At 40.8% G+C, this 17,996-nt stretch overlaps 1 protein-coding gene across 3 annotated transcripts in view; it reads right to left on the bottom strand.

The window, feature by feature from the left end:
• slc12a7b (solute carrier family 12 member 7b) overlaps positions 1-16,659 on the bottom strand; it is a 46,185-nt gene extending 29,526 nt beyond the window's left edge. For 2 of the 3 annotated variants that reach the window (XM_076971339.1, XM_076971340.1), the window contains exon 1: positions 16,353-16,659. In XM_076971339.1, coding sequence (XP_076827454.1) covers positions 16,353-16,512 — 160 coding nt within the window. In that variant the 5' untranslated portion in view covers positions 16,513-16,659. Of the gene's footprint in view, positions 1-6,856; positions 7,165-16,352 lie in introns of those variants that run through there. The other variant, XM_076971341.1, reaches the window with a different exon arrangement.
• Positions 16,660-17,996: the final 1,337 nt, after the last annotated feature.

Genomic DNA, 17,996 nt, shown 5'->3' with positions numbered 1-17,996 from the left:
CTACTGTGACATCGCCTGCCAGAAGCCAGTGACACATCAGCTGCTGATCCCTGGACATCGGAACTAACGGAGGGGGAGGAGAAAGGGACACTGGGTGGAGGGGGAGAAGAGAGAGTGAGAGAGAGAGAGAGAGAGAGTGCGCGAGAGAGAGACAGAGAGAGAGACAGAGAGAGAGACAGAGAGAGAGGGGAGAACCCAAGAGAGATGTGCAGCTGCTCACCTACCCGTGAGGGAACAGTGCTCTACTGCACACTAGGGCATTAGAGAGCATAACTGGAGGGAGAAATGAGCATGGAGCAAATTAAAGTGTCTTTGGGTCGTTTTATCTGATGCGTGTCATAAGTGCCACTGGTCATTCATTATAGGACATGACCTCTGAAAGTCCAGAATGAGCAAACTTTCATAATTCCCATTTTTAACATCAAAACAAAAGTGAAATTTGTAATTGAAAAAAAAAGATTTGAACTGCTGCCATGTTAAAAAGGGAACCTGTGCCTTACAAGAACACAATCTGCAAGGGAAAAAAAAGCCAGTTGGGTCGTAGTAAAGCAGAGCATTAAAATCAAAGCTACCACTTTAATTTAGTGATCATTAAATCACTTCATCAGCCTGTGAACTGGACCTTAGTAATCACTTAACCAGATTAGCCAAATCCCATCCTTTTATAAAGCACACAGGTAAAGTCTGCAGGAAGCAACACCAGCGTAGAATGAAGACCTATACATGTAACCCACCTAAATATTTACTGCTCCGAGCATTCCAGAAGTGAAACCAGATTAACAGCAAAGATTAAACAAGGCCAAAAGATGAGACTCTGAACTAGTTTTTGTCTGAACCGCACTGAAGCGTGTGTCTGTTACTTCTTCACCACTGCTATAATGTGAAGTAAAGCGTTCTACACACTATGAGAGCACTGAATTTGGTCCCCTTTGGCCACCATCTGGCAAATCTTAAAGAAAGCACACCACAATGTTTAATCATGCTCGGCAATGTGTCGTCCAGGCTAGTGAATGCTCGGCTTAATGCCGGCGTATCTCCACTTACACATCTCCACCTGGCGGGTTGCCCGGGGTGACGCTGGAAGGAGCCAGAGTCAGTTGGTTAAAGGGCGGCCCTGTTGAGCTCTGTGACGCTGTAATCTGCTCCCAGGTAGAAGAAGTGCTTACATAACCATGAACGCGGGGAGGGCAGATCCGGCCAAGACAGCATCTCATAGGGCTCAAAGCTGCTTAAAACAGCAGGTCACATCAATCATGACTGTCACAAACTAATTATTTCTTTTTATCCTTCATACAATGATTTATTAGTAGAGGTCATGGTGAAAGCGCTTCATGTTTTTATATAAGGTTTTTTTTTCCTTAGTCAGGTTGGGACCTGACATGGGAAGGTTTAGATAGCACTGGATAAGCATGTGTCAGTTTGGTTCTGGTCCCAGTCCAGTTGTCAGCCATATTGATGTGTCAGATTGTTCTTGAAGGTGTTTTTTTTCCTCTTTAACTTTATTAATTGGATTAATATAAATCAAACACATTTAATTAATAAAGTCTAAGAATGTTCTTGAAAACACACTGAAAATGTGGGAAATCAGATGTATCTGATAAAAAAGACAGCACAGACCATGTGATTGATGGTGATTTCCAGGGACTATGATGACATGCCAGGATACACATGCACAACAGCTTCCTCCTCCCAGGGAGGAATAAAAAGAAAACCCCACAGTTACATACAACAGTGTGTAAGAGGACATGAAGAGACCACCAATGTTAAGGGAGGTAAAATGAGTCATACAAAATTGCAGCTTAATTCTAGACGTTTCTCACCACTCAGCAGGTTAAAGGTCAAAGGGGAGATTGTGCACAAGTTTAATTATATCAGCAGAATCAGTTTTCCCACAGACACAATACATTGTGAAAGGGAACTGTAGCACAACAAGGTTTATAACTGCTTGATGTGAGTGTGACACTTTCTCCACCAGAGGGCATTACTGAGACACATGGTAATATCAATCTGTGTGTGTGTGTGTGTGGGAACCGTGTCTGTGAATGTGTGTGTGTGTGTGTGTGTGTGTGAACACACACATACACGCACACACATGCGGCAAAAATTAACAGACTTGCTTATTTATCCCTCATTAATGTCTGACCACAATTTTAGGCACACCAGTTCTGATACAGAGATTTACTGTTATATTCAGTGTCTAGCTTGCTTGGAAAAAATTAAGAGCTGGCAATTAAAGCTGATTCAGAGTTAACACAAGCTCAGTAGGAAACACGTCTTTCTATTACCCACCAGTCTCAGGAGTCTGTGTGATGCATTCGATAGCTACATGCTGCCTTTCCCATTAACAAGGCAGACTGATAAGCACCTGTTGACTGATGTTGATTAGCCGCTCAGTTTTATGTGTTATACCTATCTGCTGCTACTACTGCCTGTCTCTAAATGCAAACTAAAGACACACCTGTTTAAAACTGCACTTGAATGAGTGTGTGCATATATATTATATATATATATATATATATATATATATATATATATATATATATATATATATATATATATATATATATATATAGATAGATAGATAGATAGATAGATAGATAGATAGATAGATAGATAGATAGATAGATAGATAGATAGATAGATAGATAGATAGATAGATAGATACGGTTATCATAGGTCATCATCATTTCAAGCCCTAGAGCAAGTACACGAAGTTCTAATCCAAAATGTCCCTGAAGCAAAATATGTCAAACAGGCATGAGCATATGAGTCAATATGATTTCAACACAGCAGGCCATGTTTGTAATGGGAAGATTGAACCACTTCACTTGTGCATGGCAATAAACATGAATAAGATAAATCGCCATTGCCATTATCATCTACTACTACTGCTACTACTATTATTACAGCTACTACTGCTACTACCAGCACAGTTGCTATTAGGATATTGATCCTTCATAGCTTTTATGCCTTCCTGCCACATTAAGACCCAGCATACACAGAGACTACAGGTCCATCCAGCTCATGGTAACAGTGACTGTTATACTTCATAGAGCAGCCTGCAAGCATGCTGTACATCAGCATACTAACTATGCTTCGGCTGTAATGCTTTCATTTGCAACTGCAATACATATTTATGGAAGGCTATCTGTACAAACCAAGGGCCATCTCTAATGTGTTATCATTGTCATACATTAATAGCACTGTCATTAATAGCACTGTAATATCTCATTTCATGTCAGAAACACCCCTGTCCTTCCCAGAACATGTCAAATGAATCTTTTTTTCTTCAGTATTCAAACAGGCCAGGAGTTTACTGCCACATACAGATCACATGCAGAAGTGAGAGAGAATGAAAAATAAATGCTCTCAAGATGTTATCAGCCAGAGTACATGGAGTACAAAACGTGTGGCAGCACTAGTAGGAACACTGGCCAAAAATCAGGCGTGGTGTGTGTGTGTGTATGTGTGTGTGTGGGTGTGTGGGTGTGTTTGCGTGTGTTTGTTTGTGTTCATGTGCAGTGCATGGATGATAAGTGCATGTTAGCTGCTAAAGGTCTACATATTTCCTCAATGTTTCCCTTTTGAAGAAGAAAAAAATAATAATTTTTAAGCTAATTAGACCTTTAAATCATAATGTTGCCAAACCAGTTGATCACCCAGAAAACAGCTTAGCATAGATGTCAAGAAACAAACAGACAGTTGAACACTGGGTCAGCCTCAACAAGGTGGAGTGTGAATTGTGAAACTGCTGGCAAACCAAGCTTGCCTCTCGTCTGCAAACTCGGTTTATTACAAAGACGTGTTGTGCAAGACTCACATAACCAACCCTCAAAGGTCACGCAGACACTAAGGTCTTCAGAATAGGTATCAGTTTGGGAAGCAGGTGTCATGGATAGAGCCGGGATGCTCGGACATGACCTAGAGACGTAATTATATCATTCAGTCCAGCAAGTCTTACTTGTTTCATGCACCATGTATGACACATGAAGACATACCTTGTGGTAGTATATCATATTGTGTTTCTGATATTCAAATCCTCAATGGAATTCAAAACATTTCCTAATTTCCAATTTTTCACCTTTCAATGAGTGTGGTTCATGCCCTGTAATACTATCCCTGCACACATTTATTGTTCTATGTCCCTTCTACAAACCCCTCCCTTTTCTGACAATCACAATTTGCAAACAATCAGTTTACTGGCAATGAAAAAAGACAGGAACTCAGAACACTTGCCAGAATATTTGTTGGACCGAGGACTCTCATGAAACTCATGCAGCAACGACTCCTATAGCCATTCATTAGCCTCAGGCAGTCAAGAGATATGATGTAAAAAAACATACAGGTGGCAGAGACATGTGAGCGTATGTGTGGGAACGGAGAGTCAGGAACTTTACAGCAGAGCTACATCTAGCTCTGCACTACACGGACCAAATGCCACGCTGAGCTTAGAATAGGACATTATCAAGGGTATGTTTGACATCACCAGGCATCACTGAGTTATTTGGTGGAAACAGTGACTGAATGTGTCACAATGCATGAATACATGTGATTCAACTTTACCAGCGTCCAGCATAATCCTGGACACAAGACTGGTCACACAGCACAGGAGGATAGTTGTAGCGCTTTCACCAAACACAGCCATCATATCTCTGATTTACATTCCATCTGCAATGTCATACAGAAGAAGCCAAAATCTCTGCTGTGATTCACAGGGGCAATTAGAGCACGCCATATCTCCATTGTCAGAACCTGAAACGTGAGGATTGTTCTCCATGATGAGATGCCAAGATAGATGGACTTTTTTTTCAACCTTAATGCGATGATACCCTTATACAGCTCTTACACTGGTATCCCAGTGATATTTTATTAGTCCACAGGACAGGTTGTACTGGGTTGCAGCACTTACAAACATTCATTGTCTTGAATACCTATTGGGATTACTTAGGAGATACACTGACCGGTTCACATTTTTGGAATGACTGCCACACATTGGGCATTCAATAGGTCACAGTGACACACAGGAAACAGAAGGCCATAAATATACAGCCTATCAACACTTAACAGACACGCAGACAGTGTGGCTGTGGGGGTTAGAGTCCCTGACACAGGCTTTGCAAACTTGACTCCATGAGACAGAAGGCGAAAAACAGGAAGCGTGAGGGTAGTGGTGCACTGGCCGGCCAACCAACTGTGTTAATGAGTTATCTGACAAGTGTGTTCAATAAGAGAAGTTTAATGTAACAAAGCCATACAAATATTAAAGAGGTACTTTGCTCAGCCACTGTTTATACAGAGCTGGGCAGCTCCTGTCATGAGCCTCTCTCAGGAAAAGTGCTTACTGCTTCAGCCAGGTGCAAAATGACTGTTGGTCTCTAGACTGCCAGGGAGTGCTTGCATTTGGTTTGCTGCTGTATCTTCTGTTCGCAATGTGAAGAGAATCAAATATTCTCGTGCAAAAAAAATGAATCCATTGTAGAGCTATGTTATATAACTTGTTTAAGTGATGTTGTCTCTTTATGGTCCGACTTGCATGCAAATGTAAACAGAATTCTCTGTTTACTTTGGCCAGAACTCAGTAACAGCTAAATCTAGAAAAACAGAAAAGTCTCTACTGTGATTCTGAACAACAAGCTTTATCTGCGTTTACAGTGACCATGTTATTTAATTTCAGGTTTGTCATCGGGTGGAGTTCAGAAATAATTTGACACAGATGCCCAGCTTCGCGATCCATTCCAGCAGTGTGTAATCAGAGAGGAAGAGAGAGCCAGACTCTCCTGGTCTCAGAGGAAGCTTCTGTGGTAATGGAGTGGATATGGAGTCTGAGCTCGTCTTTATTTGGATACTCAAGTCCTTGACTCGAATCAATAAGATCAAAGATGAGAAGCTGATCCTGAACTTCCTCTGAAGGACAGGAGATAAAAAAAGAAAAACACTAGCTCCATTGCAGACAGGGCTGATAGGTGGTTAGGTGGTTATCAACTCCTGCTAAAGGGGATGAACAGGGGAAAAAGCTACAAGGCAAATCAATAGTACTGACCAGAATCTGACTGGAGAGATGGGGGAAGAAAAACAGGCATTGCACAACACAGTACCCCACCAGCCGGCAAATCTTACATAACCCCCACTACTGAATGCTCGCCGCTCTTCCATTGAGTCTATAATATCTGGGCTATTACTGTGCAACCTGGTGGCAATTAACAGGAAGGGACTGAAATAATGGAAAAAAAACAGCAGCAACCATTGTTTTTGGAGCACTGGCCCCAAAGAGTAAGAGAGTAGTCTGTACAGTGTTGAACAGATGAACTCTGTGACCTTTTGTGAACCGACAGCAAAGTGCGTGTTCTAGAGTGAGTGACAACTCAACGAGATAATGACACTGGCTAACAGAAGCCTGAAGTTGGACCACACTGTGCTAATGGAACATGGGAACATTAGCCACTCCATTAGCATGGTACTGTTAGGTGCGCAGTCAAGGTCTTACCTGTTTAATAGTTTTAATACTGCTTTGCTAAATGACAGGTCACAGGTAAATATCAAGAAGCATTTTAATGTTATTGGTTGCCTCAAAGACATTCAGTAAAGCCTTGATAATGAAAGAAAGCATAGCAGTGAGAGACAGACAGGAGCTACTCAGACGTGTTCCGCTCACCATTGTGTGAAAAGAGGAAAAAGAGGTTCTAGAAGGCTCTGCTTTGTTCCGCAAGCAAGACAAACAAAGTGTAAGACAAACAAACCACAAGGGTTAAGTATTTAGTCCACCCTGTGGCACAGACTGTTACAAGGTTAACACGGCTACATTGTAACAGAGGAACGAGTTTCTACAAAGGTCCACAAACACCATGTGCTGGCTCACCTGGAGTTGCTTCATCCTCCTCCTTCAAGACATTGATATCACCATCGTCTTCCCAGGACGACTTCCTGCCGTCACCCACAGGGACCACTGTGAAGTTTGTGGGCATTTTCTCAACATGTGCTTTTGTGTCAGCACGTCTCCTGCTGCGTCTCTCACTCCCGCTCGCTCTTGCTCTGTCTCTTGCCTTTATTGTCTTTCTCTACCCCCCCGTGAGCAACTCCCTCTACTCCCGTGCGATGACTTGACTCAGCTGTAGTTCGAAGTTCTCCGTTTCAGTCCTACTGCTTGGTTACCGGTGGCCCATGTGACCAGCCTTCCTCCAAATATGGTGCTTAAACAACCCCGCCTTGTGGGCCAGGCACACACACACACACACACACACACACACACACACACACACACACAGAGTAAAGACAGTTTGCCTTTCTTTTCTGTTGCAGTCGGGATCTCCTCAGAGGGACAGAGACAAAAGGAGAGGAGATGAAAGAATCTATTGATTAAGTTTAGGCCTCCACCACTTCCTGTCTTTCAGACAAAGGGAAAGGAGTTCGACATGAAAAATGTCTTGTTCCTGCTCAAGAAATAAAGCCCAGCCTGTCAGAACTGTACTGGAGCATTTCAAAATAATCTCACTCACAGACGAGCTCGCGACAGCCACAGCTGCAATGGGGTCTAAAAAACAGCACTCAACAGGAGCGGCCAAATATACTAAAACTAATAAAGAACCGAGCCTTGATGCCAAACAATATTAGAAAAAGTAGTTGCTGAAAAGGGTCTTCTGCTTGTCTGAGTATACTATTCTACTGCCAGCAGTATCTAGTATCTTATCATAAGTGTCAGTCCACGTCACTTATCTTCCTAAGCTTCACTACAAGCTGTTTATTGTTTTCCCTCGATGTGACGCAGAATTAGAAAACATTCTTGGAATTGAAAAGTATTCTCCAGGGTAAAATCAAGAATCTTACAAAGACATCCAGAACCTTTTATGGAACCAAAATTAGAATTGAAAAAGCAAACAGACTACCCCCTCCCCCTAAATCTTATGACGGAAGTCAGATGCTATTCAAAATTGTCTAGCAATTTTCTGTACAACATGCTATTCAATGTCTTAGAATATCACTGCAGAGTCAAGTTACACTCATCTTCCTCGAAGTGAAAATTTGTGCTGTAATGACTGATGCTGGAAATCTCCCTCTGTTCCTGAAGTTCCCTCTGCTCCAAACTATAGCCCTTCTTCCTGGGTTATTTTTAGTCAGGGGTTATGAATCCCATAAACATTTAACATAAAGTTTTCATAAACATTATTATTCAGTGTGTTTGTTCTAGCCGGTTTTCTCTGCCCAGTGGTTACTCTCAGCCAGCATGAATCTTATTATGGATGTATTTAAAACATGCTAAATAATAATTTTTAAAAATCAGAAAAATTTTTCTTACAACCGCGGCAAGAGGTAACGTGTCCCTATTGCAAAGTTATCCACAATACAGGGCACATTATGTTAAATAGTGCTCGGACTGTAGTAAGAACCATTGACACATCCAGCTGGCTACGAAGGTTAATCTTTATTTTTACATTCAGTTATCTTGTTTTCGATAAACCTGAGCCTCTATAGTGCTGTACTGCACATATGTTGCAAAATTCTCAGGCAAGTTTTGTGACCTTGAAATGACAGAGATACAAATGCAAACTGTTGATCTGCACATACAGAGGCGCTGTGGCCTACATTCCAGCAATCAGTCACAGCTAATTAAATTAGAGTCCACATAACAGGGCATGTGCAGGCCATGTGCCAAAATAATATGCTGAATTGTGTACTCACGGAAAAGGCTCATTGGCTATAAATCTAGCATCCACATTAGTTCTGGCCTAAATTTCAATCAAAAAAAGAGTGTTTGTTATCTCTGAAACTCTGTTCTTCCAGTGATTCTCGTCAGATGATGTGTCTTAGGAGACCAAACACTAATCGAAGTAATCTGCAAAAGTTTCTTACAAAAGAAGCCTAATCAGTCTAGAACTACCAACACATAAAATGAATGCACTCAGAACATGCTCTATAGCTATCCTGGAATAGCCTAGCCATTTGTAATAGTCATCTGCTACTTGCTAAACCATTACATTATAAAAACAATAGAAACGTAATAAGCCTAAACCTATTTACAAATAGGCTAATAGTCTAAACTGGGGGTAGTGGTGATGCTGAACAAAAACATTCATTTTTCAAAGTCAAAAAAGAACAATAATCTATTTTTGCCTTCTATTCTGGGCACGGTAGCTAGAAGTATTGATCCATCAGGAAATGTAAGAGGTGTGCAGAGATGGGCTACTGCACCTTCCTCCGCGAGGCATAGCTAAAGGGAGTGTTCGGAAGGAAAAACGTATTAGGCTAACCTCAAGGATCATTAAACCATACAGTTTTCTGGAAACACTGGAAATGTCAGATCAATTATTGGTAATGCAATGACAGACAATTTTAAGAGCAACAACACACCCTAGAAACATCTAACTGTTCAAAATTGAAATAGAACTTCATCGGTATGAGACATTGGAGTTTACAACTGAGCATGCTCATAAAAAAAAGAAAAAAGAACCAGCATATCCCAGGGACTTCACCCCAACGGTTTGCTCATTTGAAGGATGTTTGCTTTAAGATGTCTAACATCGTGACCTTTGGTTTACTGACAGTGTTATGCTCCATAGGCGCCTCCTGAAACAGCTTTCATTGATGTTGAATCCTACCAACTAATGCCCACTTTACATATCTCCACTAAGTGCTATGGTGCCTGTGGACAATCGGCTCTTAAGAGAGCAAAATGCAGCTTTCCTGCCAATTCCTCGTCCTGAGCTTCAACCATAACTATTGGGCTTCCTGGGCAGTAGATCAGAATGTCCCACTAGCAGGTAGGAGGAGCTAACTGGAATCACTGTGATGTTTACAGTGACCATAAACACCACTCACCCTGCCGTTGCCCAACACATCGCCCTTTCATATGTATCGCAAATAAACACAAACAAATGTAATCTATTGGAGCCGTCAGAAAATACACATCCATAATATATGATAGAAGGTCACTGGAGCTTTTAAAACACAGACACTCTACCTCTCTGTATCTGGGCAGGTCATGAGAGAGGTGCGGCCATGAGGCACCTTCCATTATGAAGCCTGATAGCAAAAGCCCAGGGCCTGGGCTAATCTTGTCAATGCAGACAAAAGAAGAGATGGCTCTTAATCCAGCCCTGATATAATGGAAACCAATTCATTCTTTCCTTGAAAGATGGGAGAGGCAGGTAACAGCAGAAATGGAGCAGAATCTTGGTACCTGATATCCTGAATAATTAAAGAGTTTATTGGTAAGAGTGAGTATGGGGATCACGCAATGCCATTTGTTAGATCTGCGGCATTATGTTTCTGAACACAAAATGAATTCACATTTAATTCACATTGGCAATAGTGAAATGCAACTTCTCAAACACAGAAATATAAAAAAGCTAAAGAAAAGCATGAAACCCTAAACATTTGATATGCATTAGATATGAGATAGAAAAGCAAGCAATTCTAACTGTAGAATTATGATGCCACCTTCTGGTGATTCTCCATTAAAGCATTTACAAATCGTTGGGAACAGGACTTAAAATGTAAATAAGATTCAGATATGATTAAGGTGTATGCTGGCTTACATAAACATTTTATTGCTGAGTATCTTAATACAATTCCAATATTGTGAAAAAAAGACTGATATCGAAGCCAAATTCATGTGTTCATGATTAAATAGTAAATATACAAATGCATTTCAGTCCCTTCAGGGACATGTCTGAGACACATTTAGTAATGTTTCAGTTTGGAAGAAGACCTTCCATTTAATCAGGCTACAGTATGAAGCAGTCTGCCCAAGTCCAGCCTGGATTGCAAGTGATACTGCAATAGAATGTGGGTAGGAACAAACTGAACACTAACAGTGATTGCTTGTTTTGTATGCAAGCAATCAGATCTGCACTGCTCTGTTCCACAATAAACTTTATACCAAATCCTCACGTAACCACAAAACCTGGGACATATGGGACTTGTCAGGGCTGGCCTGCTTTAACAGACTGTGCTAATAGTAAAGACCAGTGGTTTCTATAAAGTAAGAGCACTCAAAGTATTATTCTGTAATTCATACAATTCTCCTATAATCCTGAAGACCCTGTATCCAAAAGTGTGTTTAAAAGTATTAAAACGTGGAAATAAATCAGACCTTTCTGAATGCAACTGAAATTAAATTAAAATAGCAAACAATTAGGTCTATTCAGATATTTTAGATTGTTATTAGGAGATTCATATATATTCACGCAATAAAAAAAGAAAAAGAAAACAAGTTGTCAGTGTGGTCAGCAGCGCGAGCAGTCGGGCTGCTAGGCCACTCTCAGCTGTCTGGTTCACGCGGCATGATCAAGTGCTGCTTTTTTATGGCATCACTTCTGCAAAGGAAACCACGCAGCAGGGGGGGGGGGGGGGGGGGGGGGTGGTGGGTGGGGGGCTAGCGGAGCCTGCCGCAGGCTAGCATAGTGACTGGGTGAGGTTTCCTGGACCGGGGGCGAGGTGGAGGAACAAGAGCAGCACGCGGCTGGCGGCCATGTGCTGTCGCACCACGGGCCCCTCAGGCACACTCGCCCCCCAGGCAGACTTGCCCCGCTCAGTGCAAGAACTGCAAAAGCCTGTCACCTGAGATTTAATGAAGTGGAATGAATTGCAGCGGCAAGACGACTCAGGGGTCTATTCTCAGCATGGCAACAATAACAAAGACGTTCAGCGAAATCAACAACAGGGCATGATTTTCAATTGAAGAGTAGCACTTCTGACATGTTTCATTACCATTTCAATACGAGTCCTCTGAATCACTGCCGTTTAGACAAATCACCCTGTATAACATGCCTCGTTTCAAAGTCAGAGCCAAAAAAAATGTACCAAGGCCAGTGAGCATGTTTGCTTAACACTTATGCAACATACTTTATAAGGGCAGCTCTATGGAAAGGTCAGACTGCATTTACTTCAACATTTACTTCAATTAAGCCAATAAACGCGGTTCCAAACATTGTTTCCAGTACGTACGGTCATTTTGTCTTTTTCCCCCCACTTTTGCGCTGGCTAAGCCTGTTTCCAGAGACAGATGGTGCAGAAGCCAGAGATCAGCGCTCACACACAGCTCACTCAGCTGGAGGGAGTAACAGGACACGGGAGAGGTGGAAACTCCCCAAATGCGCTTCGGACAGAACAGGCAACCCCGTTTCAGTGTGGCATTTTTCAAGCCTTGTAAGTGGGCATGCTGGGTAAGATGACTCATGCCACAATTAACTGGGAGCTTAATGCAAGTCTTCTAACCTGTGGAAAACTGCATAGCGGCTGGTGAAGGAACTGTGACGGTACAGCAGATGAAAACAGAATGAATTGAGGGTGGCAAGTGCACGTATTTAACGAAGCATTCGTATCCACAGAAACCCACTAATGCCCAAAGATCTGATACTTTATCATCGCTGTGTCCTTCAGAAGACCCACGAGACCATTACAGCACACACTATTGTAAATCTTTTCATTATGGACTATAAAGATGATTTATGAGGCTTAATGAAGGGAAAGTGAGAAGGCCAAAGTGCTGAGGGAGACACCACTCTCAGCACAGGCGTATTCTGTGTGTAACCAGGCAACAGCTGCATGCTGTTTATTCTTTCCTCTTAATGATTAGGTGAATCCAAACAGTTGATCAGTAATCAGAGGCCTTACAAATACGTTCAGAATGAATGACTCTTTATAAGAGAGCAATTGAACAGCAACCGAGTGTCCTTTTTATTGAAATGTGTCATAAAATGACACATTATAAAATGACTGGACAAATGCCATTTAACCAGTGCTGTTTAAACACTTTACTTTCTGTGTCCTTGCACTTACTATACAGTGGCTCCAAAATGAGAAGGTGAAGGCTCCTGTGATCTGGCACAGAACGGCTTGGCTGTTAACCTGGGTGTCCAGCCAGGTTTTTGCCGTTTCCTCACTGACAGAGACTGTACAGGTCCAAATAAAGTCCACCTGACAGCTTAGTGGCTACTCTCCCTTACAGCCTCTGCTGGACAGCAGGGGCCCACCCCACAGGCCCCCAGCTCCTGGGAACCAGACGTCATTGATGCGCAGAGAGGGCGAGAGCCTAAACTAGATTACACTTTTGTCAACGCAGGGGAAACAAGAGCCAGCTTTGTGACAACTGCCGAGCTAAAAACAGTGCAGGGGTTTTAGGAGTGCTCTGGGCAGGAACTTGACAAATTGACAGGTTTGGCAGAGGCAATTTGCTTGTTGTTTGTATGTTTGCTTTTTCATTTGATGTATAAGCTTGTTTTAAGATTTGTTTCTGTTCTTTAAAGTTAAAGAAGTCCTTATGATTCTCACATGCCATGACAAGTAATCTGCTGTATACAGTGTTATTTACAGACATTCCTGCTCTTTGCTGTAACTTGTTCATCACACTCACCATCACACTCACCAATTACTAATGGAAACCATTACTTGTTGAATAATGCTAATATTGCCTTGTAAGAGCAAAGCGTGCTTCTACCTCTGTTAACCAACAAACTATAACTAACTACTAACAATATCTTTACAGTTCTGTATTTACCTGACTAAATGCTGTTTTTAAAACCGCTTTAGAACCTATGCCAACTTTTTTCAATCCTGAACATATGGAATCCAATTTATTAGATTCCAATTTGAAACTAGTATGCATTTTAGAAAACGTTCACGCAGTGGTATGGCGTTTCCAAGCTCACAAATGCTATTAGGTTAAATAAAAGGAAATGGAACATCAAATCTGATTTGAGTTTTGCAGGCAGGACCACTCTGGTATAAGAGTGTGTAATTACATACACCACAGCTTATAGAAGTCAGGCATCCAAAGAAAGGCCCTGTTTCTACTAGTCAGCTGTTTCACCTGGACTTAACAGCACTAGTCAGGAACAGCAAACAGTCTTCCACTTGGGGCAGGAGAAATACACTTCCAAGTTGTCAATAGTTTCTTGCTGATAACTGAAATAACTACCAGACACAATCTATTTCTCATTTACATTTACGGCATTTAGCAGACGCTATTATCCAGAGCGACTTACAAAAGTGCTAAGTTTATTTCTCCAGATCAAGCATCTCTCTGACATTAATGATGTTTGCATCATATGCAATTTTCAGCAAAGCATGGAATATAAATGGTAAATGGAACAAAATACAAATCACAATAATAAAAATGCTGATTTTGCTATTAACATAGTGAGTGCTATTAATAATGTTAATAGGAATAGAAACTATATTTTAATAAACAGTTACTTTGCACTCCACAAGAATACCTGTGTGTTCTTTTCCATCGTGTGTGCTGCTGTGGCTGTCATGACTGGTGCTGCTGTGCTTATGACTGATAAAGCAGGCATAATACTAACAGACCACGATGGCTAATAACATTAGCAGGTTTATGTATGACTGAAGTCTTACATGCTAGCCAAAAATAAATAAATAATCAGATTCGAATCTGTTTTTTTCCTTTATTCATTCAATTTCCCCTTATATTATGGATATGCCGTTGAAATTTACATACAAATATGAAAATAAAGCATATTCTGTAAATCTGTAATCTGCACTGCCTGAAAGACTATGGGACACATACTAATTTAATATCCTATAGCAACTTAACAAGACACCTCTTGTTACGTTGCGGTGCAGGGCAGAAGTGTGCAATGAGATCCCTGATTCAAATGACAACTGATGTGTGTATTTCTGCTACAGAAATTGCAGAGTAGTCAGCAGTAGTCATGCTAGAGATGCTGCAGCATCTTATCCACACTCCCTGCCTGGAATCACCAGCCTGCTTCTGCAGAGCCACCTTCCTCAAAACCAGTCCTCCAACGTCAGAGAACATGGCTATCTTTAATTCCGCACTCTTATAGGGAAAGTGGTGGCCAGCTAAACAGGAGTTCATTACTTTTAAATTAAAACTAACCTTAAAGTCCGTCCCTAAACATAGCCACAGCATCTATGAAACCACAGTCAACTAAGATGCTTGACATATCAAAAAGAATGTGCCCTCTATTTCAGCCATTTCAAAGGGTACTACCATTGAAGTGAAATACAGGTTTACTGTGGTTCTCGGAATAGCTGCACAAGTTTGACATAAATGTTTATACCAATATCATAAATATCTAACCAAGGCCTAATACAACACATATCTAATTTATTACATAAAATGTAAACTAATGTCTACTAAATATCAATCAATTCACATCAGATACACCTGAAGGGGTGGAGATGCATCCTGATGCCATACTGTCCTCACAGTGAATAATGAACATGACCACACTACACATTAGTCTTCAGTTACTTCAACCCATCCATTTTAGCAACTAAAAAAGCAGTGATTCAATAAGCAAGATCGAGCTAACTCTGTTTAACAGACTGTGACGTCTTAAATGTGTAATGGTAATACAACCCTTCGCACCTAATGTATAAGAGTGTAAACCTACTTTGAGACTCTGCCAACTTGATTTAGCACATAAACCAATAAGGAACGTCATTATTAATAAATGGAGAAATCTGAGCATGAAAAGTGCAGACTATCCACTGCTTAAAAGCAAACAAATACTAACTAATACTTAAAAAATACAAAACACTACTACTAAACAAGTGGTCAGCCTCTACATGTGCTTAACTTATACATGTACCTCTGCAGACCCCACCCAATTCTATTTCACAATAAGTCAACTGGCACGCACGCACGCGCGCACACACACACACACACACACACACACACACACACACACAATTGCTTACAGAGTACAGAAATAAAGAAGCACGGGCATCAACTTGCATGAATTGAGCTTCTAGTGAACTGGAGATGCTAAGCTTCAGTAGTCTCTGATGCTACCCTAGCCTATCAGGAAGCCTGATAGTTTGTTTACCAAACAGCATACAATTACTAACCATCCTAAGCAGAGCATGCTGTCTGCCCCTGGTAGTGTCTATGGCCTGGCGTACCAAGCAAGAGCAAGTATGAGGTCGTTGATGAATGCAATAACAAATAAGGTAATATAGCTACATTATTTATGAACTTACAGGTTGAGGTATTGTACTGGTTTTGCAGTATCTCATGATAAAACAGATCCTTTAAGTCCAAATCCATAGAATAGTGGATTAACACTAATTATATATATATATATATATATATATATATATATATATATATATATATATATATATATATATATATATATATATATATATATATATAATCACACACACACACACACACACACACACACACACACACACACACACTATACTATAAAGCCATTTTTTGTTTTGATTACTTTTTCCCCATTATACATTCAAACTGTATGGAGACATATACTAAGTAAATAATTGTGATAATAAGGCTAATACTGTAACCAACACTGTGGGCTTACATCCAGGCAAACGGTATCAAAGCAACCAGCACTCACCGTATTTGTTGGGCTCCCTGTTGTACTCGAGGATCGGAACAGCCTCGCGCTGATCCAATTCTCCCTCACCTCCAAAGCCAGGTATGGGGTCATGTTGAGCCCCTTCCTTCGTGCTTTCATTGCTGTGACCGACGGGAATCACAACAAACCTCTCAGTCATGCTTGTCGCCTTTTATCCGAGCTCTCCTGTCTCCGCAAAACTTCAGGGCTCCGACGTCTCCACCTTCTGGAACATAGTCGAGAACAGACTGCACTAGCACGACGAGCTCAATAGACAATGTAGCTGCTAGAGCAACGCGCGTCCATGCTCGCCAGAATTGATTACATTATAGGCGTTTGTAGGCGTGGCCGTTTAACACACTTGCTGATTGGCTGATTCATACACGAGCTGCTGTCAATCCACGCCAAACATAAAGAAATGTATTTAAAGACCGCCTCTGCTGACAGGGATATTTTGGAATTGGCAAAATGTGCGCAGAAAGTACAATGTACGTGCCAGTTTTGTGTAAAGTATCACTCATTCACTAAAATTAGAACAGGATTAATCGGGACTAGTAGCAGCATGAAGTAACCATTGAATAAAGAAGTACAATCAGCCATCGGTTTAATTTAGATTATATAATATTCTTTATGATAAAAAATGAGAAAAAAAATGTCAGTAATTCGGCCAAATGTAGATGTTTGAAGTTCAATACTGTCAATAATAATAAGTACTAGCTAGGATCTAACCTAAAATGTTACTGGAAATAAATAGCTTTACGGCAATTGTACGCCTCGTGATTGGGCGACTGGTCTGTAGTCTTCTGGATACAAACCCAAATATACCTCTTCGCTGGATTAGATCCACTCCGTTTGAAACCTTATAGACCAATCTGAACGAAACACTCAAATTGAACGTTCAAATGTATTACATTAACTGCTATTGATTTATTAAGTTAATACATCTGCAATCTGTACCTTTGAGTACAGACATAATTTGCTGGAGATAAATCTGCCAAAAACTGGGCAAACGATTATCCGTTACTCAACAAAAAATGAATGTCAATGCCAAATGGACTGACAACATAGGAAACTTGCCAGACAGAAATAATGATTTGACCCCTGTCAGATACAACTGCTCCTCCATTTAGATTCTTCCTTGATTTTCACATCAGCATTTGCCACTACACGATATACACGTTATCAGCCAAGCCATAACATTCTATAAGGAAACTACATCCACTTTATCAGATTTATGGGAACAACAAACTCTTCCATTTTAAGAGCAAAGTCATGAGTAAATTAGTTATCATTTCATGTCTGCCAATTGTGTATGTGATAGATAAAGCTCTGGAAAATCACAGTCATGTTCACACAAGGGTGATCTGGGAGTGTTGGTTCATTAACATCAGCACTTCATTTCCTTCTTACATCTCTTGATTGCTCATAGGGCCAAATGAGTAAGATATTTGGTTATGTTAAGTTCTTTCCATAGTTCTATCTCCACGAGCTCCAGGCATGACCTGCTATTCATACTCCTTCTTAATGCAGGTCAGATGTTTTGATTCTGATGGGCTACAACTCCTAAAGATCAATAAGATGGGTTGGCAAGATGCAAATGAATAATTACAGTACTATGGTTTTCCTTTTTAAGCATTCCGATTC

Source organism: Brachyhypopomus gauderio, chromosome 13 (genome assembly GCF_052324685.1).
Source record: "Brachyhypopomus gauderio isolate BG-103 chromosome 13, BGAUD_0.2, whole genome shotgun sequence".
NCBI classification, from domain to species: Eukaryota; Metazoa; Chordata; class Actinopteri; order Gymnotiformes; family Hypopomidae; genus Brachyhypopomus; species Brachyhypopomus gauderio.
Note: the sequence above shows the minus strand (reverse complement) of the source record. Positions and strands in the feature narration are given on the sequence as shown.